This window comes from Hylobates moloch, unplaced genomic scaffold, assembly GCF_009828535.3.
Source record: "Hylobates moloch isolate HMO894 unplaced genomic scaffold, HMol_V3 SCAFFOLD_1, whole genome shotgun sequence".
NCBI lineage: Eukaryota > Metazoa > Chordata > Mammalia > Primates > Hylobatidae > Hylobates > Hylobates moloch.
The window spans coordinates 214752350-214778975 of record NW_026652276.1 but is presented as its reverse complement, the minus strand read 5'-3'; the positions used below and the strand labels follow the sequence as shown (position 1 = coordinate 214778975).

The window sequence follows — 26626 nt, the reverse complement described above, 5'->3', positions numbered from 1 at the left end:
TTACCCCAGAAAGTCAGACTGTTGAAGTAGTGTCGTCAACTAGGACAATAATTCAGAAGACTGATGACAAATGCTAAGCTCAGCACAACATTGTGGCTCACTGAATCTCAGGCAGCCACGACGTCATCACCCAAAACTTTGGTCTGGAGAGAAACACATAAAACTTTCCGTCTCCCCTTTAGAGCGGAACTAGTGGATCCCTGCCTTAGCTGCCTCTGGGACCCCAGGCTCTCTGCCTCCTAATGCTGTTTGAACTGCCAAGGCCCACTGTTCCTTAAAAGTGCATCCATTTGAACACGTACCTTCTCTAAAAACTTTCACCATTCTGTATCATTTCCACTTCAAAAGTAAACTGGTGTGTTTAGTTTGAGACCTCCCTGGTAGAGTTCTGTGCCCCCGTTAACCTTATTTCTCATTCTCCTTTCATTCCTTCACTCATTTAGACTCTCACTGTCTCATGAACACGCGATGGTCAGTTTTACCTTTTGTGTCTTTGCTTACATTGTGACCGCCGTTTAGGTCACTTTTATCCTCTGCCTTGTTTCTACACATCCTACAATGACCCAGGGCCCACTTCTTGCCTAAGGTCTCTCTTGAATCCTCCAGCCTTCTGTGTCTCTCTCCTCAGCTCTTACAGTGAAAATCTTCTAAACCATCACATTCAGTATTCAATTATAAAGTGTCCTTTACTGTTCTTGGATTTGTAGGTGTGAGGAATTCTGGTTTCCTAATTAATGGATCCCTACTAAATTCCTGAGAAGAAAGAGTCTTGCTTTAAGTTTATTCTGTATCCCCACGTTACCTTGTCTAGTAATAGCACAAAGCAGGTGTCAAATAAATATTAATCATTTCATTTTATTAAAATTTCAATGGTGGAAATTCTTTCACTGTGTCATGCCACTCGTTATAAGAGATGTATCAGGTTTCACCAGCCCATCTGAGATTGTCTATTCTACGATTAAGTACGCACAAGTTTTTTAGTAGGGCAGGATCCTTGAAAAGCATGAAGAAAAGCAGCTGCTTTACTTGAACTATTAATCTTAAAGGACCATTAAACTTTGAAGATAGTCTTGTTTCTCTCTCTTCATTTTCTCACTAGAATATCTCTAAGCCAGAGCTGCCACATCCACACAAGGCAAAAACTGCTTAGGATAAGAACCTCAAAAATTTCCTAAGTACAGCAGTTCTCTGTCTACAGTCATCTGGCTCCTACTAGTAATCTCACATGATCAGCAATTCCGCTGCTCCCAAGAATGATAACTATCATTTGCTTGGGCTGTCGAGCCAGGCTTTTCTCTTCCCAGTATCATTCAATGGGATGCTCTTCCTCTTCTCTAACATTTAAGGAAAAGAAATAAATCTGAAGATGCCTTTGTTAGCAAGTAAAGTCAAATATATTTCAGGCAAAGGCAGCCCTCTAAAGATGTGAGTGACAGAGTGTTAATGTATTTCAGTTTCTGTCAGCAGATCTGTCATAAGTGATTACCTTCTCTCCTGCTTATCCATCAAGGATTGTGCTGAGGCAAGATCAAAATGGACAGCAGCCAATCAAAACCTCAAAATGCTTACCCCAAATAAGCCCTGTTTCATAGAACAGTCTAGGTGACAACTAAGACGACCATCAGTGGGGATCCTTTACTCATGATAGAAAGTAATCTCAGAGTCCTCCTTTAAAACCCAGGGGTTATCCCTATATTGATGTCATACTGAAACAGTCTCGTGCTCAGACAAGTTTCTTGGCACCAAGCAAAACTGGTAAACAAGTGTCACTGACTATAATTACTTTCTCATTCAGTAGTCCCTCATGACTCCTCTACCCAAGGAGATAAAGTCCTCCAGTTTATTCTTTTTAAACTGACCTCATAACCCAGATGTAGTAGATGAATTCTTTAAAAGTTGCATCTAAACTAAAATCTGTTCCAAATACATTATGAGAGATGATAGATTGTTGAAGAAAACATTCAGAATAATGGTTGACCTTAAAAATAAAAAAATGCTGAGATCATTAAGGATCCTTATAAAATGTGTAAGGTTGGTGGCAGATGATTTTCTGAAGACAAAAGAAAATAATGTTTATCTCTAGTCCCTCTGTTATTATTCCAAAACCCTAGCTGGCTATATTATATAGAAGCTAGTTTAAATATAGTTAAATAATTTTTTTTCTGTCATTGCTTTGTAGAAAGTTACTTACAGAAGTCTAGTTAACCAGGAGCTTCTCTAAGAAAACCAGCCAGTCAGATGAGATCCTGTTTCTTTTTCATTCAAAGGTAAGACAGTAAGTTAATGATATTTATGGAAATTCAATTTGATCATATAATGGGCCTGTTCTGCCTGTATATTAAAAAATCATCTCTCAGTGGCTCAACTCACAGCCTTCTTCACCAACAGTTATGAGGACAAGTTCCTTTGTAATATTACATCAATAAAGGCACTACTTACAGATTAATCATAAGAATGAGCTGGTCAATTTCCTATTCCATGACACTATGTGAAGGAAATGTTTAGATGAGTACTTTTAGAAAATAAATACTCTTTTGAAGCAACTACTTTCTTACTTAATGTATCTCTTTGTATGTTCAGATTTTCTAAGATTAAAAGACTGGGAACAGCACCATGGTAAGGTACTCAGGGAATGACGGGGAATTCATTTCTGTGAAGGCTGAAGAGGAATCAAAATGACCAGGTTTGGTTATGCTATAAAACAAATATAGAAGAATGTTAATAGTAGAATCTGGGTGGTGAGTATGTGGGTGTTCACTGGACATATTTTTCTTGATTTTTTGTATATTTAAAACATCTTTGTGATAAACCGGGGAAAAAATATTGCCAGGTTCTTATACTGGTTGTCTAATCATGTATGAAACAAACCAGTAAATATTAGTGAAGCTTTCTACTTAGTAGAAAATATTTTTATTCATGTAGGTATTTTCTTAGCACCCCTCTCTTTAATGCTAGTGGATTTTTTTTCTGAATGGAGCAATCATGTGGGTATGTGGACCACTAATAATAATTATGAAACAGATCAATAGGTAGAAGACTTCATAAAGCCCTGCTGAATCCATGATCCCACAGTACTTCTCATCCTAGTCTTTGGAGGTAGTCTGGGCAAGTGTCATTCTCATTTTATACATGAGAGAGGGGAAGCTCAGAGAAGGCAAGTAGCTTGGACTTGTCTAAGGTCATCGAGGTGATGATTATGGAGACCAAATCTATGTTTTATATGCATTTCCCATCTCACCATGATGAAACGTAGGAGTAAGCACTTTCAAAGATGGCTACGAAGAATCACAACAAAACTACAAAATTAAAATGTACTAACTCAGTAATAGAATTAACAATATGTAAGTAACACAACTTGATAAAAATGATCTGAAAACATGGATGAATGTTATCAGATCCCAAAAGTCTCTATTAGTAATAAAAAATTTAATTTGCTCTGGTATCTCGGAAGTGAATAGGTGAGTGTTGGACAATCTAAACAAAGACAAGAACAAAGGCATCTTCCACTCCATCTTCCTCAATAAAGTCTTAGGTAGCCACAAGTCGTTATTTCTTGATATGAAGAGGCAAAATAATACTGTTAGTGAATAAATAAAATAACAAGAGTAAAATGTAAAGAAAATCAAAACTCTGAGTGGTAAGTTAGTGTTTCTTTAGGTATCAATAAACACTGAAGAATCAGATTAGACCCCAAGGCATCTTGGTTCTAAGACTTGTTTTAGCACAGTGAGACCATTAGCACCATCTCTCAGAGCTTACAGGAGGAAAAAAAATCAATTGATCAGTTCTCTTTTTAACCTAATGATTTTCATAATGACTTCCAGCAGAACTTAAATGGGACTAATCTATTTACACTAATAAAAGCTGAATCTATTCTGTACCAGAGAGTGGAAGGGCAACAACTGGCTGTGATGCAAACGCCACTCAAATGCAACATTCTTCATATGAACATAATGTGATATGATGAAAACAATATGCTACTGCTGCTGGCCACACTTCCTTGGGAAACCAGAAGAAGTTACTGGCAGTGCCTTAGCTTGGCTGGGGAGATAATAGGTTTCAGCAGCAGTATAATTATCTCTAGCAAATTATTACACTGTAAGCAGCTGTGTCCACCAACTTTCAGTAAGAGCTCCAGCAATCACTCAGCCTACCAAAAACTTTCACTTTGAACCTTGGTGACATCTAGAATTTAGACCACCCTGGGCCTACTGCCTTAACAGAATACTTATTTATTTATTTATTTTTAGAGACAGAGTCTCACTCTGTCATTCAGGCTGGAGTGCAGTGGCATGATCATTGCTCACTGCAACCTGAAACTCTGAGCTTAAGTGATCCAACCCTCCTGCCTCAGCCTCCTGAGTAGCTGGGACTATAGGCATACATCATGAAACCTGGCTAATTTTCTTTTTCTCTTCTTTTTTTTCTTTCTTTTTTTTTTTTTAGAGACAGTTGCTTGCTATGTTGCCTAGGCTGGTCTCGAATTCCTGGCCTCAAGCAATACTCCCACCTTGGCCTCCCAAAGTATTGAGATTACAGGTGTGTACCACCCAGACTGGCCAACGACAATGCTTCCACACTGCTTCCTGCCAGAGAGTCTTCAAGGAAAACATAGCAAATTGAATCCATTGCATTCTAGTTATGAGCTGCAGTGGACTGAATAGTGTCTCCCTCCAAATTTCTACATGGAACTTCAGAATGTGACTTAACTTGGAAATTTTTTTAGATGTAATTAAGGTAAGGATTGAGACGAGATCGTCCTGGATTCAGACAAACCCTAAATCCAATGAAAGTATCCTACAAGAGCCAGAAAAGAAAACATGGAGACACAGGGGAGAAGGCCACGTTACGATAGAGACAGAGATTGCAGTTATGCTGCCAGAACCAAAAATCAACGGGAGCCACCAGAAGCTGAAAGAGGCAAGGAAAGATTGTCCTCCAGAGCTTTGGAGGGAATGTGGCTCCTGGCCTCCAGAACTGCACAGGAACACATTTCTGTTGTTTTAAGGCACTAAGTTTATGGTAATTTGTCATGGCAGCCCTAGGAAACTAATCCCCTGGCTTTAATGGACAAAATTACTGCACGCTGCTTCCACTGCTAATAAATGGCCAGCTGACAAACTCCAGGAAAAGGAGAAAGCAGATGAAACAATATTATCTTTTGCTGTCACACCAGGGTAGTAGAAGGCAGGAAAGAGAAGTTACCAGCTGGGTGCTAGAGTAGAAAGAACAGAAGGTGGGTAAACAGCAAGCTGGTGATGAGAAGAAGATGCAGGTTGAAAATCTGGGCAGAAAGGGCAGGGGTTGGGGAGCAGTCAGTAGAGTTCAGGAAGGAAGGCAGGCGTTAAGGGGCAGGCAGGTAACACATCAGAGCACTCAACGCAGAGACCTGCTCACAGGTGACCCGGGGTAGGAAGGAGAGGGCATGTTTTACACTCATTACTCCATTTAACCACTAGAGTGTTGCTGTGACACAGATTTTATGATTCCCATTTTATAGGGGAAGAAATAGGTACAGAGAAATCAAGCAATTTGGTGACAGCCACAAAGCTATCAAATGAAATGGCTGAGATTTAAATCCATTTGTGTCTGATTCCAAGGCTTATGTACAAGGCTTGGTTCAAAGTATACAACACAGCGGTCTTTTATAAACCTGGCTGCATTCAATAAAGCCTCAACTATATATATATATATGTATGTATTTTTGAGACAGAGTCTCGCTTTACTGCCCAGGCTAGAGTGCAGTGGCGCTATCTTGGTTCACTACAACCTCCACCTCCCGGGTTCAAGCGATTCTCCTGCCTCAGTCTCTCAAGTAGCTGGGACTACACGTACGTGCCACCACACCCGGCTAATTTTTGTATTTTTAGTATAGACAGGGTTTCGCCATGTTGGCCAGGCTGGTCTCGAACTGCTGACCTCAAGTGATCCACCTGCCTCGGCCTCCCAAAGTGCTGTGATTACAGGTGTGAGCCACCACGCCCGGCCTTCAACAATAATTTTTGATGTACTCTCTCTGCCAGCAATAACTGATACAATGGAGTAGAAAGATCAAGGCCAGAGGTACAAATTCTGGCTGCATGTTGGTATCAACTGGGCATCATACCAAACACTGATGCCCAAGCACGCCCCACCCCTGACCAACTAATGGGACCTGGGAAGTGGTACTTTTAGGAAGTTCTGGGTGATTCTAATGGGTAGCGTTCGTGAATCACTGCTCTAAGCCTGCAGATATAAGTGGAAAGTGCAGCTGGCAGAGGAAGAGATGACAGTGTGGTGTTTGCAGGCGGATTCTAGCCATTTCACTTCTCTAAAGTTACTCTGACAAATACTGGGGCAGAGAGGAAAATGAAAATATGCTCTAAACATTTCAAGATTGCCCAGAATTTGTACTTGCACAGCTTATGTTTGTTCCTCCAATGATGTGGGAGTTTAAGCCTGAGCATTAGAAAAGCTGCCTCTGTCTCACATTGCCCTGCATGAGCCAGAAAATGTAGGCTCATCCTGTACTTGGAAACAACTTTGCAAAATCAATGTGCTAGACTAGGAAGCAGCTTCTGCTGCTGCAGCAAATATTGTTTTTACAATTCCTGGGCCTGCATGAAACAAAGCTGAATACTTTTTAAAAAATGACTACTGTTGTTCACCACAAAGCTAAAACCCCACAACATTAGATCCCATTTCCTAACTTCACGCTGGGTATCATGACGACCTTATGTTAAGAGTATGCTTCTTAAACTTTAGCGAGTACCAAAATCACCTGGAGGGCTCGTTTGAACAGAGATTTCCAGAGTGGAGTGAGGTTCAGGAATCTGCATTTCTCATAAGCTCCCAGGTCACACTGATGCTCTCCGTCCATGGGCCACACTTGCTCTTGCACTGGTATAAGGCAATGCTGCTCAAACTCTAATGTACATACAAATCATCTGGAGATTCTGTACAAATGCAGACTCATCAGAGGTTGATGCTCTTGGCCACAGAACACTCTCTAAGTAGCAAGGGTATGACATATTCCGTTGGGGATAGAGGAAGAAAGTTTGCTTGTACCATTTGTTCACATAGATAGTTGCCCATTCAGCAATTTGATAGGTAAGGGGTTAAAAACCTTAAGCATTAGTCCCCTCACTCTTTTTTTCAGATGGAGACACCAAAGAAGAAATAAATTAAATGGCATCTCCAAATCAATGGTAAACCAGAGAAATGAAGTGAATCAGTTCAGTCTGTCTCCTCATGTTTAAGGAATGAATAATTTGGGAGATATATAAAGCATGAGATGGTATCCACTTCAATGGACTGTTTCCAGAACTCCATGTTCAGAATCTGACTCAGGAGAAATGAATAATTTCTCTTAAGATATTTCCTTAGTTTGAATCAACATGCTTTCCTTGCAAGAGGTGGAGGCCATTCTGCAGAAAAAGTGATGGCAACAGAGGGATCTCAAATGGTAAGACCATGAGATGTATCCAATTCTGCCCTCATCCTGGGAGCATTAGAGGCATAAGAACTGTGACATTTTAATTTTAGCACCATTAACTACCTTAAACCCAAGATCATGAGTTTTATACCATAAGCAGAAAACACAGCCATGTCCTGGTACTAAGGAAGTCATCATTCATTCATTCATTTTCATTCACTCATTCATTCATCCATTTATTAAATATTGAGTGTTTCCTCTACGGCAGACACTATTCTAGGAGCTGGGGATTTCGGAGAGACCCAACTGCAACACATATCGGTGCTTTTCTATCTATCTATTGAAAAATGCTTTAGGCACTGGGGTAAAAGTGATGGTTCTGTGCTCTACCTCTCTATGAGGCAATACCGAAGAGTAAGGGATTTAGACAGTTCTTCTCTAACTATGGAGAGCCCAGTTTTTGTCCCCAATCAGTTGCACATTGATACTTTTATAAAACATAAAAATGAATTGCTAGAAAAAAGAAATTTTAAAACCCACAAAGATATACAAAACACGAGGCCCAATTTTTTATTACTAGATTCAACAGACAATGTCAAAATGCTAAAAAAAAAATTAAGTGTCTAAATGCTCACTCCTAAATTCTCTATGTCTCATAGCAGACTGGTGACAAACAGCTTGCAGACAAGCATAATCCTCAGAATCCACTTTGGGTAGAACTGGCTGGGAGCACAGACTCCAGGGTTACATTGCCTGGGTTTGCATTACAGTTCTACTACTTGGCAGCTATGTGACTGTGGGCAAGTTATTTAATTTCATTGTTTCTCAGTTTCCTCCCCATAAAAAGAATACCACTCAGAGCTGCCATACATTTTAAACACTTGCAATCAATACAGACAAAGCACCCAGAATAGCGTCTGACTCACAGTAAATGCTACTAAAGTGTTAGCTGCTATCATTACTACTATCTACTATTATAACTGCTATCATTACTGTTTTTACTTCTTCTATTATTACCACTAGTGTTACTCTGCTGTATCAGCTTGGGCCAACACTTGCACAGTTGTTTTATGTATAAAATGCTGCTTGTCATCTCTTCCTTCCTACTGACTTTCTTCCTTCCCTCCTATGGAACCTGTGACTAGAAAGTGAAATCACTGAGAACATGTTGGCACCCATGGAAATGCCTCTAAAAATCCAAGTGTCTGTACTGCCCAGATGCCACTTCAGAGGGACAAGGACAAAGTATCCTGGGGTTCTCTTCACAGGGCTCCTAGGCACCGTGTCTGTCCGTTATCAAACAACTGGAAGCATCACTGAGACAGCTGTCCTCCCACCCTCCCTGGAGAATCCGGCTGGGCTGATGCTGTGTGGCACTGGGTGCTGCCTCAGGGAAAGGCACGTCCTCTCTTCTACTCTGTGACCAAACAACAGTTTAGCAAAGGGAAGAATTTTAAAGGATATTTTTATGCTTCTTGTAATTGAATACTTAACCCACATGCATCTTTCACACATACACATATTTCTCCAAGCTCCTTCTTAGCATTTGTTTTGGATTCTCAGCTAAAATTTTTGAGAATTCTTTCTTACTCTTTTTTCAGATTAGCCACCTACAATTAGCTGGGAATAAAATATTAAGGAAACATAGAAACACATTCAAGAATAAAATTCACCTTGTGCATGTAGAGGAAGACAAAAAAAGAATGAAGCTTGAGTATGGGGAATTATTAGAAAACAATTTACAATCACTATAAGGCAGGAAAATACCAAAGATAGGAAAAAAAAAAAACCATCTCCTTGTTCACTTTTTAAACTGCCTAACTCTCTCTGAGAATATTAAACAAACTTATTGATATGGTTTAAATAATTTGCATTTTCATATAATAATTTTTTTAATGAAAAAAAGGAGAGCAACATAATCACCAAAAAAAAAAAAAAAATGAAGCAGGTGTATTAACTCTAGAAAAAAAAATTTGCAGGTTAATAGCTTGAATGGTCTTAGCCTCATGACTTATTCACTTATATATAATTATATCTTGACAAGGTCAAAGAGAGAACAGGTAAAGCTGGAGTTCTTACCTAGCCTCACGGTGACTTAATGGACAAGAGGCACAGTAACATGTACAAAACGGCTGGTGATGAGGTTGGGAGTGATCTGACAGGCACATGGACAGACTGCCCAGATATGTCATTTTGCTGGTAGCATATGGCCTTGACATGGCCTAGACTATAGTCAACGAGTTATGAGTTTTAATGCATCTTTGCTACTGAAGCTGCAAATTATCACATTTAATAAGCCAGTATTATTGGTTCACAGACTCACTCTGTAGTGTACTGTTGTCTTTTTTTTTTCCTTTTAAATTCAGTACACTAAACATGTTCAAGTTGCTCTGTATGGCATATAGCGTGATACTTCAGAGCAATAAATACTGAAAGGTTTTCTGATGGAAATGAGGCTAATGATATGGTCAGACAACACATAAAAGTAAACATATTTTTGTCACTCTCTATTTCTCATCTCCTCATTCTGACTCTGCGGGTACTTACGACTCTCAAAACTTATTCACTGTATCCATCCATCCATCCTTCCATCCATTCATCCATCCATCCATCCATCCATCCATCCATCCATCCATCCAACATGCATTCATTCAGTAAGTTATTCACTGAGCACCTTCCTGCTGTCTGGCATTATAATACGTGTTTGGAACTTACCTTGTAGTGGGAAAAGACAGAAAATATACAAGTTAGCAAAATGAATTAATAATTAGAGTTGTGATAAGTGTTAGGAAGAAAAAAACAAAGTGTTAAAATCCTGATTAACTGGGGAGATCTATCTGGGATCTTCACAAAAAAAAAAGTATTCCATTCAGATGATTCAAATAAAGAAACATGAATGAAGAAATAACTTACAGAGGTATGGGCAGGGTTGAAAGCAGCCAACAAGGGATACTGAGGCATTCAGAGGCTTGTAACAGCAGAAAGCTGAAATCAAGAGGCAAGGAGAAGAAATGACATTGCCAGAGTCCAGTGAGAGCTGGGGCTATGGAGGATGTGTCACCTGGCAGGATCTCCTGTTATGGAGGGAGCCACCCACAGCCAGGGCCATGATCCAAAGTGAAGAGGAAGGGGAGAAGAAATCACCCACCCTCTTTCTCCTCCCACTTTCCAATCTTCCACTTGTGCTGCCTATCGGCAGAACCTGATCAGAAGCTACCTGGCAAGGGGGCCTCCATGACACAGTCCACAGACACAGTCCATAGGGTTTGGCCTCAGTATTGATGATGGATGGGGGTGGTGGTAAGGAAAAATGGGAGAATGGAGAATAACCAGGAAAGGGGACCTAATTAGGCAGGACAGTCAGGAAAAGCCTTCCAGTGGATGTGACATTTGAAGTGACACCCAGAGAGGAGAAGACCCTAGCCATGCAAAGAGCTGGAAGAGATATCCAGCAGAAGGAAAAGCAAGCAGGTTCCTCTGGCATTCCCCCTTCTCTGCACCCAACACTCAGTACAGATACCTCACCAGGTGCATGGCTAACAGAGACTCAGACCATCCAAATGAACACCTTCCTATTCTATTTTATCAATATCATAAAAGAGCTTACTCATAAAAAAGAATGCTCATAACTATGATACTTCTCTAAGAAAGGTCCAGCACTTCTGTAAATTCTAACATACAAAGAAAAATCAAGGGAAACATGGAAACATATGTAAAGGCAGGTAAGGGCAGGCAACTAGAACAAGTATAACTCCCTTCCATATCTACAACTTCTCTTTGAAAAGCTCAAGCCTTCCACACATTGAATAGTCTCATGTTGTACAATTTAGGTAAAAGTGTGAGACTGTGCCCATCCTACTCTTAAATGAAGAAACACAATAAAGATTCAATTCCAACGTCATAATAGTTAATGTATACCTATAATTTAAACTCCTACTAATTTTCTTTTAGTTTTATATTTACCTCCAAGTCACCAGCTAAAATGTATATAAAATATATGCCTCAAGCCTATTAATCAAAAATATCTACTGACAGACTATTTTATTTTTTTCTGATGCTAAGAAATCCTTTTTTTATATAAAGTAAAATTTTCAGTACTAACAAGATCATCATGTGAATTCAGTGATTTGACTTTTAAAGGCCAGTTTACTGGTTCAAATTCCCTGTGAGGTAGCCAAGTCATTGAAAGGTAAGTCTGCCCCAAAAAGGTAGAGGGTTTCCTGCTGGCAATTGAAGTTGGGCATCATAACTTCCTTCCTGTTAATCCTTCATACTCAGGGATGCATTCACCAATGGAAAAATAGTTCCTTTCAAGGACAAATTCCAGGCATAATAATGAGGAACTGCCTGCACGTTAATGAGATCCACCACCTCTCATATCAAAGCTAACCATTTTTTTTTTAATTTTTCTTAAAGATCTTAAGGAACTTCCATTATCCAACTACATTAAATCTAAATTTCCCTAGTGCCTATTTATTTTCTTTTGTTTTGTCCCTGATGAATATGGAAACAGATGGTAATTCTTCTTTTTTAAATTTATGACGCTTGCCAAGTCAATGAAAATTGCTGATAAAAATAATAAGTTCAAAGTGTATTATTACCTGTAGGAGAGGCCGCTGCACTCCCAGCACCTTCATGGTGTCTGCGTTGGCCAGAATCTTCAAAGGGTCAGATGTTTTAGTGACTCCTTCAATCTCCTTGTTGATCTCAGCCAAGACTTGATTGAGAAAGATGTTTTTGATGTACACGGTGAGAAACTCTCGAAGAGGACACTGTTTGGCTGGGCCAAGACCCAGGGCATGCTCAATCTCCTGAATAAATCTGGAAGACAAACAGTAAGAAGGTTATTAAATTTATGAGGAAAATGTTATATAAATATGACATGAGGACATGAGTATATCTAGTGTTGGCTATTTCTGTGAAGAGGGCAGTTCATCAATAATACTCATCTCTATATAATTTTTAATCTTTTAAAAATATAAATTATTCCACTAATTGAATAGAAATAGGATGAAACAGAAAACATGACTTCTAAAAATGGGGGGGAAACGAGAAGACAAAAACTATTTTTAATTCCAGAAGGAGATAAGACTACAAGAAACAATGGGAAAACGTGAAAAACAAAAAACACAAATTATTGTGCAAATTAAAAAGCACATCCCCGAAGAGTACATATTTCCCACTGAAACCTTTACATCAGAGTTTGTACCCATATAGTACGGGTACAAACTCTGATGTAAAGGTTTCAGTGGGAAATACATGACCCGTACCGGGCCATGAACCAGTACGGGTCTGTGGCCTGTTAGGAACCACACCGCACAGCAGGTGGTGAGCGGCCAGCTGGGCGAGCATTACCAACTGAGCTCAGCCTCCTGTCAGATCAGCAATCACATTAGATTGTCATAGAAGCATGAACCCTATCGTGAGCTGTGCATGTGAGGGATCTAGGTTGCATGTTCCTTATGACAGTCTAATGTCTGACCTGTGGTGGAACAGTTGCATTCCGAAACCATCTTTCCCCTAACCCTTGTTGGTGGAAACATTGTCTTCCACGAAGCCAGTGCTTGTGCCAAAAAAGGTTGGGGACTACTGCTTTACATGTATAGATATAAATGTCAAAAAGAGAGAAACAGAGAGACAATGAAGGATACTCTAAAATTCATGATGACATGTGAGTTCAGAGGTTAAGAAAGGGAATGGGATGGGAGTTGGAGGACAAAGGAGAACTTCAACCTTACTTGTAATGATCTATTTCCTTTATTAAAAACCCTTAAAGAATACATAACAGAATGTTAATGATTGTCAAGTCTCAGAGATGAGTATATAGATATTTATCAAAATTCTTATTTTAATAACAAAATAAATTTATTATTAAAATTCTTTTTAATTTTCTATACAGGCAGCCCTGCTTTGTGTGGTTTAATATGAACAAATTGAAGTTACTACTGTTTTTTAGTTAAATAACATTAGTCCATCAATTACATAGTTTAAATACCTCAATACCACAGTATAGTCACCACAGTACATTAAATTTGAGTAACTAAAGTATAAACTTTGTTGTTAGCTCCTCTGAAATCCCTGTGTAAATAACTGATGTGTGTTCATCATGATTAGTGACCAATCACATCCCTTCTTTCAATGTCTATTAGCAACTGGTCACTGTGCATTTGTTATTCACTTCATGTACAGGCAGCAAAGCATGCAGCTGTGGTACCTCCCCGTCCTCTACTGATAAATCCATGTGGCATTTTATAAAAATGGATAATTGAAAGAGGGAATTGGCCAACAAAGATAAAAGTATGGCAAAGTGATAACACTGGAAGTGAAATTTGAATTGAATGTAAACGGAGTTACAGGAGAAAAAGCTGACCCTGGGAATGTTGACACTGCTGCCATTGGAGAGGCATAGCCAGACTGAAGGCCAGCACCAATGAGGAAGGTGGTTGTGACCAAAGGGATGCAGAGGATGAAGAGAGATGAGATGCCAGAGGAAGTGATGTTGGCAACAAATTTCACACTTAAAAAAACCCTTAGAGATATTTCACGAAACAGAAAAAATAAAGGATAAAATGCTGGCAACCGAGCCAAACTCAGAAGTATGATAGTTCACCGAGGCCCAGAAAAGATGCTTGCTGTATATTGCAAAGCATACAAGACAGCGGCAAGCACTGCTATACTACTCTTGATAAGATTTTAACAAAAAATAAAACATTTTAATTGTCAATGTTTCTAATGTTACAGTGTACTAAATACATATCAGTTTTCTTATTTTTCATTTCTGTATATATTTATAAATGCCAGGAATAGGGTTTTTTTTTTTTTTTTTTTTTGAAGCAGAGTCTTACTCTGTCACCCAGGATGGAGTACCATGGTACGATCTCGGCTCACCTCCACCTCCTGGGTTCAAGCGATTCTCCTGCCTCAGCCTCCCTAGTATCTGGGATTACAGGTATGCACCACCACGCCTGGCCAATTTTTTTCTATTTTTAGTAGAGATGGAGTTTCGCCATGTTGGCCAGGCTGGTCTTGAACTGCTAGCCTCATATGATCTGCCCGCTTCGGCCTCCCGAAAGTTTTTAATGTTTTGACAAAAAATTTTAAAGTCATGAAACAATTGTGACTATCCTCATTGATTAAGATTGCTTTGCATGGTTTCAGCTTGCATGGTCATTTTTACAGTTCCACAATGTTATGGAAAGCAAGAGCTGTATTGTACTTCAATTTCTTCTCAAAAAAAGGGAGAAGAAAATAAATGAAAACATAAAATGAATAACCAACTGGGAAGATATATTTGCAATTTATATCACAGATGATGGCCAGAACTCAACAAGAAAAAAAACCAAATAACTTAGTAAAAAAAAAATGATCAAAACACATGAAAAGACTATTTACAGTCAATACAATGACCATTAAACATTAGAATAAATTATTCATTCATAAGAAAAATGCAAAATAAACTATACTGAGATACCAATTTTTACAACAATGCAATTGGCCAAGTTCCAAAAGTTTGAAAACACACTCTGTTGCTATAAGTGTGAAGAAACAGGGGTTCTCATATATTATTGATATGAGTGAAAAATGGTACAACCCTTATGGAAGGCAGGTTGGCACTATTATTCAAAAATCCAGATGCATTTCTTTATGGCCCAGAAATCTGACTCCTGGGAAATTCTTCTGAGAGCTATATCTAAATATGGATGTGATGATCTACATACAGAGTATACAGATTATTACAATATTGTTTTTAGGCAAAAGACTGGGAACCACCTAAAAGTTCATCAATTAGGGAATAATTAAATAAACTGTGGGATATTTACATTTTGGAATACTGTACAGCTCTCTCTACCCCCAAATGTGGAAACTTTTGATGTACTAATATGAAAAGACCTCCAGGACATATTGTTACAAAGAAAAAAAGCAAGCTCAGATCAATCTACGGTTAGCAGTATTTACTACACTAACCTCTATATAACAATTATATATCCATTTGTTTATTTTAGCATAAAGACATCCTGGGAAGTCTCAAAAAAACGACTAAGTACCCATAGGAGGCAGGGGTGGGGGTCAGGTCTGGGAGAGGAGTAGAAATTAGACTTTTGAATTATAACTTTTAATAATCATTTGATTATTAAAAACTGTTAATGTATTAGCTACTCAAATAACATTAAATTAGAAAATTTAAAAATTGCCTACACATATCAAAGACTATATTTAATAAACTGCTGTCTAATTAGGACACATTTAAAGTGTGATGTATAAATAGTTCCTTAAGTTTAGCTGTTTAACCTAATAAAGAGTTTTCTTTACTTACTAAATCAATACATTGCAGGTAATCTTACATACTACCAGTTGAATGCTCTATTAACCCCTGGGGTGTATGTGTGGTGGGAGGATGAAGATGGTGTATATATAGGATTATCACATTGAAAAAAGTAGCTTTCCTTCAAAGAAAGATGAAATTGAAAAGGCACAAGAAAGAGCATCGAGGCTTCTAAACTGATGTTATCAACGTGAAAGAAAAATAAAATACGACCAAAAACAAAATATAATGGATCTTTAAAGAGAGGGTGAGTGAAAGAAGGCAGGGAAAGATGAAGAAATAAAAGTAGATGGTTAAGCATGGCCACAATTTGAAGATCTCCAAATACCACATCCTGCTGTGATGAGCCCTTCTGTTCTCATCTAACCCTCAAAAAGATGCTCTACCCAGGTGCATCCTAGTCTGCTTGGTTGCCTTCCAAAAGAAAACCACTGTTATTAATTTGCTAATGAGTAAATACACCAAAACTCTTTTTATTGTTTTTTAATATTATGAGAATTAATCATCAGAATCTCTACTTTCTTCAAAGGGACTTTGGGAAAGAGTTTTCTGAGTATAATTCCGACATTTTCAAAGTATTTAACATTTATTAGAACAAAACTTTTACTAGTCAATCTGCTCCTAAACAGATGGGCAGAAGACTCTAAATTAGCCTCATTTTCTTTCTTTCTAGTCCCATATTTGCCTTTCATGTCCCTAAAATATGAATTGTGCTGAGCAGCACAGACAGAGGGGCCCCTATCGCTTTTGGCTGAGTGATTTCTTTCAAATTCAAATCATTTTTTCCCTAAAGCATACACATCCATCTCACATGACACATACAGGTTGATGTTGTCAGCCATAACTGGAGGGGACTCATTCAACATGTTCCCAAATCTGCTTTCAGAGCTGCAAGGGACCTCCCTGTACAGAAGCACAAAACATGTGGGTGAGAATGAAAGAAAAATTAAGGCTGTTTCGCCAGTCCTTTCTTTACCTTAGTGAAAAATGGGTAGAATGGGGTCTAAGGGATGGGGGAGGGGAGGAGATGTTGGTCAAAGGATACAAAATTTCCAGGAGGGGTAAATTCAAGAGATCAAGAGATCTAATACACAACATGGTGACTATAGTTAGTAACAATGTGTGACTACTAGAAATCACTAAGAGAGCAGAGTTTATGTGTTCTCATCACAAAAAATAAATATGTGAAGTAATACATGTTACTTAGCTCAATGTAGCCATCCCACAATATATATATATTTCAAAACATGTCTATCATAAATGCATATAATTTCTCTTTTTCAATTAAAAATAAATAAAAATGAAAAATGAAAAAAAGTAGTGACATTAAATGGGCAACCTACCCTTCATGGGCAGGAAGGACACAGAAAATGAGCATTCCTAGCCATCCAGGAGATGAACCTCACTCACTGTCACTCTGCAGAAGGGAGTGACTTAGAGAAGGAGAGTGGTCAAGAGAGGAACACTTACAGTAGGGCTTCCAGAGTTTGGACCTGGAATGCACAGTCTTGAGCAGGTTACTTAGCCTCTCTTAGCTTTACTTGTGTCTTCTGTAAACTGGCTACAATAACACTATCTACCTCACAAGATTGTTTGATGGTTTAATGAGGAAATAAAAATTAAGCACTCAAAACAGGAACTGGCACACAGTAACTGCTTAGTAAATGCTGCTGCTGTGGTTTTTAGAATTACTATCTTACATAAACCCTGATGAGGCTGGAGATTAGAGGAAAGTGTGAAATATTGTATGATTTTTTTTTTCACTTTGCTCCCTTATTTTCATATCTAATCATCCCTAGTTGACAATTCAGACCATTAGGTTAATACTTGGAATATTTCACTAATAAATGGATGTAGGAATGAGCAAAAAACCCCACGTGGCCAGGCGCAAAGTGTAAATTGCTAACTGCTGAATCCTTCGTGCCTAGTAGTGCTACTCTATGGCTGGCACACAGAAGACTTGTAGGAAATGTTTATTGGATAAAATATTGGATAAAATAATTAAAAGGTCCTTTGATCATAACCCATAGTTCCCGAAAGTAGGACATAATCTATCTGGCATGTAATGCCCTTCTCCTAAGAGTTTGGACTACAGATTTCAATACAAAATTTTTAAAAAATCATCCCATATCTCCACCATTAGAATGTAAACCAGTAATTCTTATTGACAGAGGATTCCCTCATTCTTTTATTTTATTTTATTTTATTTTTTATTTTTTTATTATACTTTTAAGTTTTAGGGTACAAGTGCACAATGTGCAGGTTTGTTACATATGTATCCCTGTGCCATATTGTTTTGCTGCACCCATTAATTCGTCATTTAGCATTAGGTATATCTCCTAATGCTGTCCCTCTCCCCTCCCCCCACCCCACAACAGTCCCCGGAGTGTGATGTTCCCCTTCCTGTGTCCATGGGTTCTCATTGTTCATTTCTCACCTATGAGTGAGAACATGCGGTGTTTGGTTTTTTGTCCTTGCGATAGTTTACTGAGAATGATGGTTTCCAGCTTCATCCATGTCCCTACAAAGGACATGAACTCATCATTTTTTATGGCTGCATAGTATTCCATGGTGTATATGTGCCACATTTTCTTAATCCAGTCTATCATTGTTGGACATTTGGGTTGGTTCCAACTCTTTGCTATTGTGAATAGTGCCGCAATAAACATACATGTGCATGTATCTTTATAGCAGCATGACTTATAGTCCTTTGGGTATATACCCAGTAATGGGATGGCTGGGTCAAATGGTATTTCTAGTTCTAGATCCCTGAGGAATGGCCACACTGACTTCCACAATGGGTGAACTAGTTTACAGTCCCACCAACAGTGTAAAAGTGTTCCTATTTCTCCACATCCTCTCCAGCATCTGTTGTTTCCTGACTTTTGAATGATGGCCATTCTAACTGGTGTGAGATGGTATCTCACTGTGGTTTTGATTTGCATTTCTCTGATGGCCAGTGTTGATGAGCATTTTTTCATATGTTTTTTGACTGCATAAATGTCTTCTTTTGAGAAGTGTCTGTTCATTTCCTTTGCCCACTTTTTGATGGGGTTGTTTGTTTTTTTCTTGTAAATTTGTTTGAGTTCATTGTAGATTCTGGATATTAGCCCTTTGTCAGATGAGTAGGTTGCAAAAATTTTCTCCCATTCTGTAGGTTGTCTGTTCACTCTGATGGTAGTTTCTTTTGCTGTGCAGAAGCTCTTTAGTTTAATTGGATCCCATTTGTCAATTGTGGCTTTTGTTGCCATTGCTTTTGGTGTTTTAGATATGAAGTCCTTGCCCATGCCTATGTCCTAAATGGTATTGCCTAGGTTTTCTTGTAGGATTTTAATGGTTTTAGGTCTAACATTTAAGTCTTGAATCCATCTTGAATTAATTTTTGTATAAGGTGTAAGGAAGGGATCCAGTTTCAGCTTTCTACATATGGCTAGCCAGTTTTCCCAGCACCATTTAATAAATAGGGAATCCTTTCCCCATTTCTTGTTTTTGTCAGGTTTGTCAAAGATCAGATAGTTGTAGATATGTGGTATTATTTCTGAGGGCTCTGTTCTGTTCCATTGATCTGTGTCTCTGTTGTGGTACCAGTACCATGCTGTTTTGGTTACTGTAGCCTTGTAGTATAGTTTGAAGTCAGGTAGCGTGATGCCTCCAGCTTTGTTCTTTTGGCTTAGGATTGACTTGGCAATGTGGGCTCTTTTTTGGTTCCATATGAACTTTAAAGCAGTTTTTTCCAATTCTGTGAAGAAAGTCATTGGTAGCTTGATGGGGATGGCATTGAATCTATAAATTACTTTGGGCAGTATGGCCATTTTCACGATATTGATTCTTCCAACCCATGAACATGGAATGTTCTTCCATTTGTTTGTATCCTCTTTGATTTCATTGAGCAGTGGTTTGTAGTTCTCCTTGAAGAGGTCCTTCACATCCCTTGTAAGTTGGATTCCTAGGTATTTTATTCTCTTTGAAGCAATTGTGAATGGGAGTTCACTCATGACTTGGCTCTCTGTTTGTCTGTTATTGGTGTACAAGAATGCTTGTGATTTTTGTACATTGATTTTGTATCCTGAGGCTTTGCTGAAGTTGCTAATCAGCTTAAGGAGATTTTGGGCTGAGACGATGGGGTTTTCTAGATATACAATCATGTCATCTGCAAACAGGGACAATTTGACTACCTCTTTTCCTAATTGAATACCCTTTATTTCCTTCTCCTGCCTGATTGCCCTGGCCAGAACTTCCAGCACTATGTTGAATAGGAGTGGTGAGAGAGGGCATCCCTGTCTTGTGCCAGTTTTCAGAGGGAATGCTTCCAGTTTTTGCCCATTCAGTATGATATTGGCTGTGGGTTTGTCATAGATAGCTCTTATTATTTTGAGATACGTCCCATCAATATCTAATTTATTGAGAGTTTTTAGCATGAAGGGTTGTTGAATTTTGTCAAAGGCCTTTTTTGCATCTATTGAGATAATCATGTGGTTTTTGTCTTTGGTTCTGCTTATATGCTGGATTACATTTATTGATTTGCGTATGTTGAACCAGCCTTGCATCCCAGGGAGGAAGCCCACTTGATCATGGTGGATAAGCTTTTTGATGTGCTGCTGGATTCAGTTTGCCAGTATTTTATTGAGGATTTTTGCATCAATGTTCATCAAGGATATTGGTCTGAAATTCTCTTTTTTGGTTATGTTTCTAGCAGGCTTTGGTATCAGATGATGCTGGCGTCATAAAATGTGTTAGGGAGGATTCCCTCTTTTTCTATTGATTGGAATAGTTTCAGAAGGAATGGAACCAGTTCCTCCTTGTACCTCTGGTAGAATTCGGCTGTGAATCCATCAGGTCCTGGACTCTTTTTGGTTGGTAAGCTATTGATTATTGCCACAATTTCTGAGCCTGTTATTGGTCTATTCAGAGATTCAACTTCTTCCTGGTTTAGTCTTGGGAGGGTGTATTTGTCGAGGAATTTATCCATTTCTTCTAGATTTTCTAGTTTATTTGCATAGAGGTGTTTGTAGTATTCTCTGATGGTAGATTGTATTTCTGTGGGATCGGTGGTGATGTCCCCTTTTTCATTTTTTATTGCATCTATTTGATTCTTCTCTCTTTTCTTCTTCATTAGTCTTGCTAGCGGTCTATCAATTTTGTTGATCTTTTCAAAAAACCAGCTCCTGGATTCATTAATTTTTTGAAGGGTTTTTTGTGTCCCTATTTCCTTCAGTTCTGCTCTGATTTTGGTTATTTCTTACCTGCTGCTAGCTTTTGAATGTGTTTGCTCTTGCTTTTCTAGTTCTTTTAATTGTGATGTTAGGGTGTCAATTTTGGATCTTTCCTGCTTTCTCTTGTGGGCATTTAGTGCTATAAATTTCCCTCTACACACTGCTTTGAATGTGTCCCAGAGATTCTGGTATGTTGTGTCTTTGTTCTCGTTGGTTTCAAAGAACATCTTTATTTCTGCCTTCATTTCATTATGTACCCAATAGTCATTCAGGAGCAGGCTGTTCAGTTTCCATGTAGGTGAGCGGTTTTGAGTGAGTTTCTTAATCCTGAGTTCTAGTTTGATTGCACTGTGGTCTGAGAGACAGTTTGTTATAATTTCTGTTCTTTTACATTTGCTGAGGAGAGCTTTACTTCCAACTGTGTGGTCAATTTTGGAATAGGTGTGGTGTGGTGCTGAAAAAAATGTATGTTCTGTTGATTTGGGGTGGAGAGTTCTGTAGATGTCTATTAGGTCCACTTGGTGCAGAGCTGAGTTCAATTCCTGGACATCCTTGTTAACTTTCTGTCTCATTGATCTGTCTAATGTTGACAGTGGGGTGTTAAAATCTCCCATTATTATTGTGTGGGTGTTTAAGTCCCTTTGTAGGTCACTCAGGACTTGCTTTATGAATCTGGGTGCTCCTGTGTTGGGTGCATATATATTTAGGATAGTTAGCTCTTCTTGTTGAATTGATCCCTTTACCATTATGTAATGGCCTTCTTTGTCTCTTTTGATCTTTGTTGGTTTAAAGTCTATTTTATCAGAGACTAGGATTGCAACCCCTGTCTTTTTTTGTTTTCCATTTGCTTGATAGATCTTCCTCTATCCCTTTGAGTCTATGTGTGTCTCTGCTCGTGAGATGGGTTTCCTGAATACAGCACACTGATGGGTCTTGACTCCTTATCCAGTTTGCCAGTCTGTCTGTGTCTTTTAATTGGAGCATTTAGCCCATTTACATTTAAAGTTAATATTGTTATGTGTGAATTTGATCCTGTCATTATGACGTTAGTTGGTTATTTTGCTCGTTAGTTGATGCAGTTTCTTCCGAGCCTCAATGGTCTTTACAATTTGGCATGTTTTTGCAGGGGCTGGTACTGGTTGTTCCTTTCCATGTTTAGTGCTCCCTTCAGGAGCTCTTTTAGGGCAGGCCTGGTGGTGACAAAATCACTCAGCGTTTGCTTTTCTGTAAAGTATTTTATTTCTCCTTCACTTATGGAGCTTAGTTTGGCTGGATATGAAATTCTGGGTTGAAAATTCTTTTCTTTAAGAATGTTGAATATCGGCCCCCACTCTCTTCTGGCTTGTAGAGTTTCTGCTGAGAGATCAGCTGTTAGTCTGATGGGCTTCCCTTTGTGGGTAACCCGACCTTTCTCTCTGGCTGCTCTTAACATTTTTTCCTTTATTTCAACTTTGGTGAATCTGACAATTATGTGTGTTGGAGTTGCTCTTCTCGAGGAGTATCTTTGTGGTGTTCTCCGTATTTCCTGAATCTGAATGTTGGCCTGTCTTGCTAGATTGGGGAAGTTCTCCTGGATAATATCTTGCAGAGTGTTTTCCAGCTTGGTTCCATTCTCCCAGTCATTTTCAGGTACACCAATCAGACGTAGGTTTGGTCTTTTCACATAGTCCCATATTTCTTGGAGGCTTTGTTCATTCCTTTTTATTCTTTTTTCTCTAAACTTCCCTTCTCGCTTCATTTCATTCATTTCATCTTCCATCGCTGATACCCTTTCTTCCAGTTGATCACATCAGCTACCGAGGCTTCTGCAATCTTCGCATAGTTCTTGATACTTGACTTTCAGCTCCATCAGCTCCTTTAAGCCCTTCTCTCCATTGGTTATTCTAGTTATCTATTCGTCTAATTTTTTTTCAAAGTTTTTAACTTCTTTGCTATTGTTTTGAATTTCCTCCCATACCTCAGAGTAGTTTGATCATTTGAAGCCTTCTTCTCTCTACTCGTCAAAGTCTTTCTCCGTCCAGCTTTGTTCCATTGCTGGTGAGGAACTGCGTTCCTTTGGAGGAGGAGGGGTGCTCTGCTTTTTAGAGTTTCCAGTTTTTCTGCTCTGTTTTTTCCCCATCTTTGTGGCTTTATCTACTTTTGGTCTTTGATGATGGTGATGTACAGATGGGTTTTTGGTGTGGATGTCCTTTCTATTTGTTAGTTTTCCTTCTACCAGACAGGACCCTCAGCTGCAGGTCTGTTGGAGTTTGCTGGAGGTCCACTCCAGACCCTGTTTGGCTGGGTGTCAGCAGCGGTGGCTGCAGAACAGCGGATTTTCGTGAGACCACAAATTCAGCTGTCTGATAGTTCCTCTGGAAGTTTTGTCTCAGAGGAGTACCCGGCCGAGTGAGGTGTCAGTCTGTCCCTACCGGGGGGTGCCTCCTAGTTAGGCTGCTCGGGGTTCAGGGACCCACTTTAGGAGGCAGTCTGTCCGTTCTCAGATCTCCAGCTGCGTGCTGGGAGAACCACTACTCTCTTCAAAGCTGTCAGTCAGACAAGGACATTTAAGTCTGCAGAGGTTCCTGCTGAATTTTGTCTGTCTGTGCGCTGCCCCCAGAGGTGGAGCCTACAGAGGCAGGCAGGCCTCCCTGTGCTGTGGTGGGCTCCACCCAGTTGGAGCTTCCTGACTGCTTTGTTTACCTAAGCAAGCCTGGGCAATGGCGGGCACCCCTTCCCCAGCCTCGCTGTGGCCTTGCAGTTTGATCTCAGACTGCTGTGCTAGCAATCAGCGAGACTCCGTGGCATAGGACCCTCTGAGCCAGGTGCGGGACACAATCTCCTGGTGTGCCGTTTTCCAGGCCCGTTGGAAAAGCGCAGTATTAGGGTGGGACTGACCCCATTTTCCAGGTGCCGTCTGTTACCCCTTTCTTTGACTAGGAAAGGGAACTCCCTGACCCCTTGCGCTTCCCGAGTGAGGCAATGCCTCGTCCTGCTTCGGCTCGTGCAGGGTGTGCTGCACCGGCTGTCCTGCACCCACTGTTTGGCACTCCCTAGTGAGATGAACCTGGTACCTTAAACGGAGATGCAGAAATCACCCGTCTTCTGTGTTGCTCAGGCTGGGAGCTGTAGACTGAAGCTGTTCCTATTCGGCCATCTTCGGATTCTCTCATTCTTATCCACATCCCACACTGTTTTATATTTTGTGCAATATGGCTGTTCACACTACTTTGTATTCTGTTCTTTCACAGAGTATTACAGACTCATTCTATCAAGCTAATGAACACAGTTTTATTAACCAAAGAGCTACTAGGGAACATCTTCATTTTGCTTCTGTTGAATTGTTTCCACAAATTAAAATATTGCAAGCAGCTCTTCAACATTTTTGGTGAGTCTTTATTCTATTTTCCCCAATTTGCCACAGTGTACTGGATGGATCCTTTCACCTAGTAAGTGTTTAAAAATGATCTGTTGAATGGGAGACAGGAGTGAGAGTCAAGGGTATAGAAGAGAATAATCAAAAAGCCCAATTTTCCCAACAATGCTCCTCATTAGCTCTATGGAAGTATGAAAACATTGAATTTTTAACAGTGAAAAGAATCTCATTAGAAAAGAAAATACTTCACTTCAAAGTTAAGTTAGAACACAGATGGAGCCCTGTCAAAAGAGTATTATTTAATCTCGTGAAGTACTTTTACACCAGGGGTTTCCTATCCCCTGCAAATGATGAGCAGGCAAACACAACATACCGGTATATCTGTGTATATGGAAAAAGAGACTACGAGAGTAAAGAAAAGGGTATACATAATGCTGTATGGGGAGCGTCTCATCACAGGATTTTGAGGACCCTTATTCAGATCAGCCTCCTAAACTTAAGGTTGTAAAGTAGGAGAAACAAAAAAACAAATAATGCGAGTATGCAACTGACTCTCATTGCTTTCAAATGTTTAAAGCATGGATCTGGCCAGGCACGGTGGCTCACACCTGTAATCCCAGCACTTTGGGAGGCCAAGGCGGGCAGATCACGAGGTCAGGAGATTGAGACCATCCTGGCTAACATAGTGAAACCTCGTCTCCACTAAAAACACAAAAAATTAGCTGCAGGGCATGGTGGCAGGTGCCTATAGTCCCAGCTACTAAGGAAACAAGCAGGAGAATTGCTTGAACCTGGGAGGCAGAGGTTGCAGTGAGCCAAGATCGTGCCACTGCACTCCAGCCTGGGCGACACAGCAAGACTCCATCTAAAAAATAATAAAATAAAATAAAATAAAATTAAATTAAAATAAAATAAAATAAAATAAAAATGGTTCTTGTCGTCTAAATTCTAATATTTATAAATATTTAATTGAAGCTTTCCTTTTCAGATTCTCAACTAAAGGCCCTCTAAATGCATGTACATATGCAATACCTGTGTTGTTGAATGTACTTTCTTGCAGCAAGTTATGTGTCCTTTGGAATGCACACATGAGCACACACTACGAACATTTCACCCAATATTTTCAAGATTTTAATCTTGATTTGATTGCTATCGAGGGAAATTATAAACTAATTAAAATTTCACTCAAGCATCCCTCACTTAGCCCAGCCTTATCACAAATTCTGTTTCACTGTAGAGCTCCATTTCTTCCATTTCATCTCAGCCAAGAATTGTGGCTGCTACCAGCTGGAAATATCCTTTAACAGAGAGGTCCTATATCGTATTGTAGAAGCTGCAATGACAGCAGTGATGTTTTATTTATTTGAATAAAAATAATTGCTTATTAAATAAGTTTTCCTTACATTCATATCCTAAAAAGCTTTTAAAATTCGACGGCCAACATCACTAATAATGGGACAAAATGGACATCATGTGCCTTCTGATATGATATAAAGAAGAACACAGTATTGTTTTCTGTTACTTTTGCTAAAAATGCGCAACTTGAGTCTAATCATGAGAGCACATCATTTTTCATGAAACCAAAATACAAAATCAAAGGTACAAATTTCAGAACATTCAAATTCAGGATTCTGGTTTTAGAGCACAAGTAATTCATGGATGACTCTGTCACAAACACTGAATCACTGCTTATTGCTAATCATGTTTTCTAATGTATACATTTATATATACTCTGTATCATACAACATAAACTTTTCACTTTGCTATTTCCTGACTTTGCTATATATCATTACATATAATTTGGTAGTTTAGGATGAATAACGTACACATTAATATAGATATTTGGGAGGTCTGGGAATTTTTCTGCTGATTCCATGTATCACAACCAATAGAAACGTGTGATTTATCCTTTATGACTTCTGCATTTTCCAGGATCTCTCAACATATCATTTCCTCTTACATGTTTTCTAATCTAGTCTTGACTCTGCAGAGATGTACCATCCTTACTAAGAAGCTCTGAATCTGTCCTATTAATAATTTTAAAGACTAAAAAAATGAATCTGAATTCTTCTATCTCCATTTTAGTCCAAGATTTCTATGTGAAAAGTTGCATGACATTTACAGGTCTGCGGAAGCTTTGCAGGATCAAAAATAAGTCCACACGGTCCCATCCTCATTGTGCCAATCCTCTACTGTCACATTTAATATTGTTATATGACAGATTGTGTATAAAAGCATACATTAAAATTTTAATTAGCAATAAATGGTGACATACTGTTTGTGACACCATCATGAATGAATTACGTGTGCTACAAAAGCCA

The 26626-nt window shown here is 39.1% G+C and overlaps 1 protein-coding gene across 4 annotated transcripts in view; it reads right to left on the bottom strand.

Moving 5' to 3' along the window:
- EXOC4 (exocyst complex component 4) overlaps positions 1–26626 on the bottom strand; it is an 828468-nt gene that overhangs the window by 239640 nt on the left and 562202 nt on the right. For all 4 annotated transcript variants that reach the window (XR_009209424.1, XM_032761776.2, XM_032761777.2 and 1 more), the window contains one exon: positions 12016–12235. Coding sequence is in view for 3 of the 4 variants with exons in the window: in XM_032761776.2 (XP_032617667.1) it covers positions 12016–12235 (220 nt within the window). In the remaining variant the exon portion in view is untranslated. The remainder of the gene's footprint in view (positions 1–12015; positions 12236–26626) is intronic.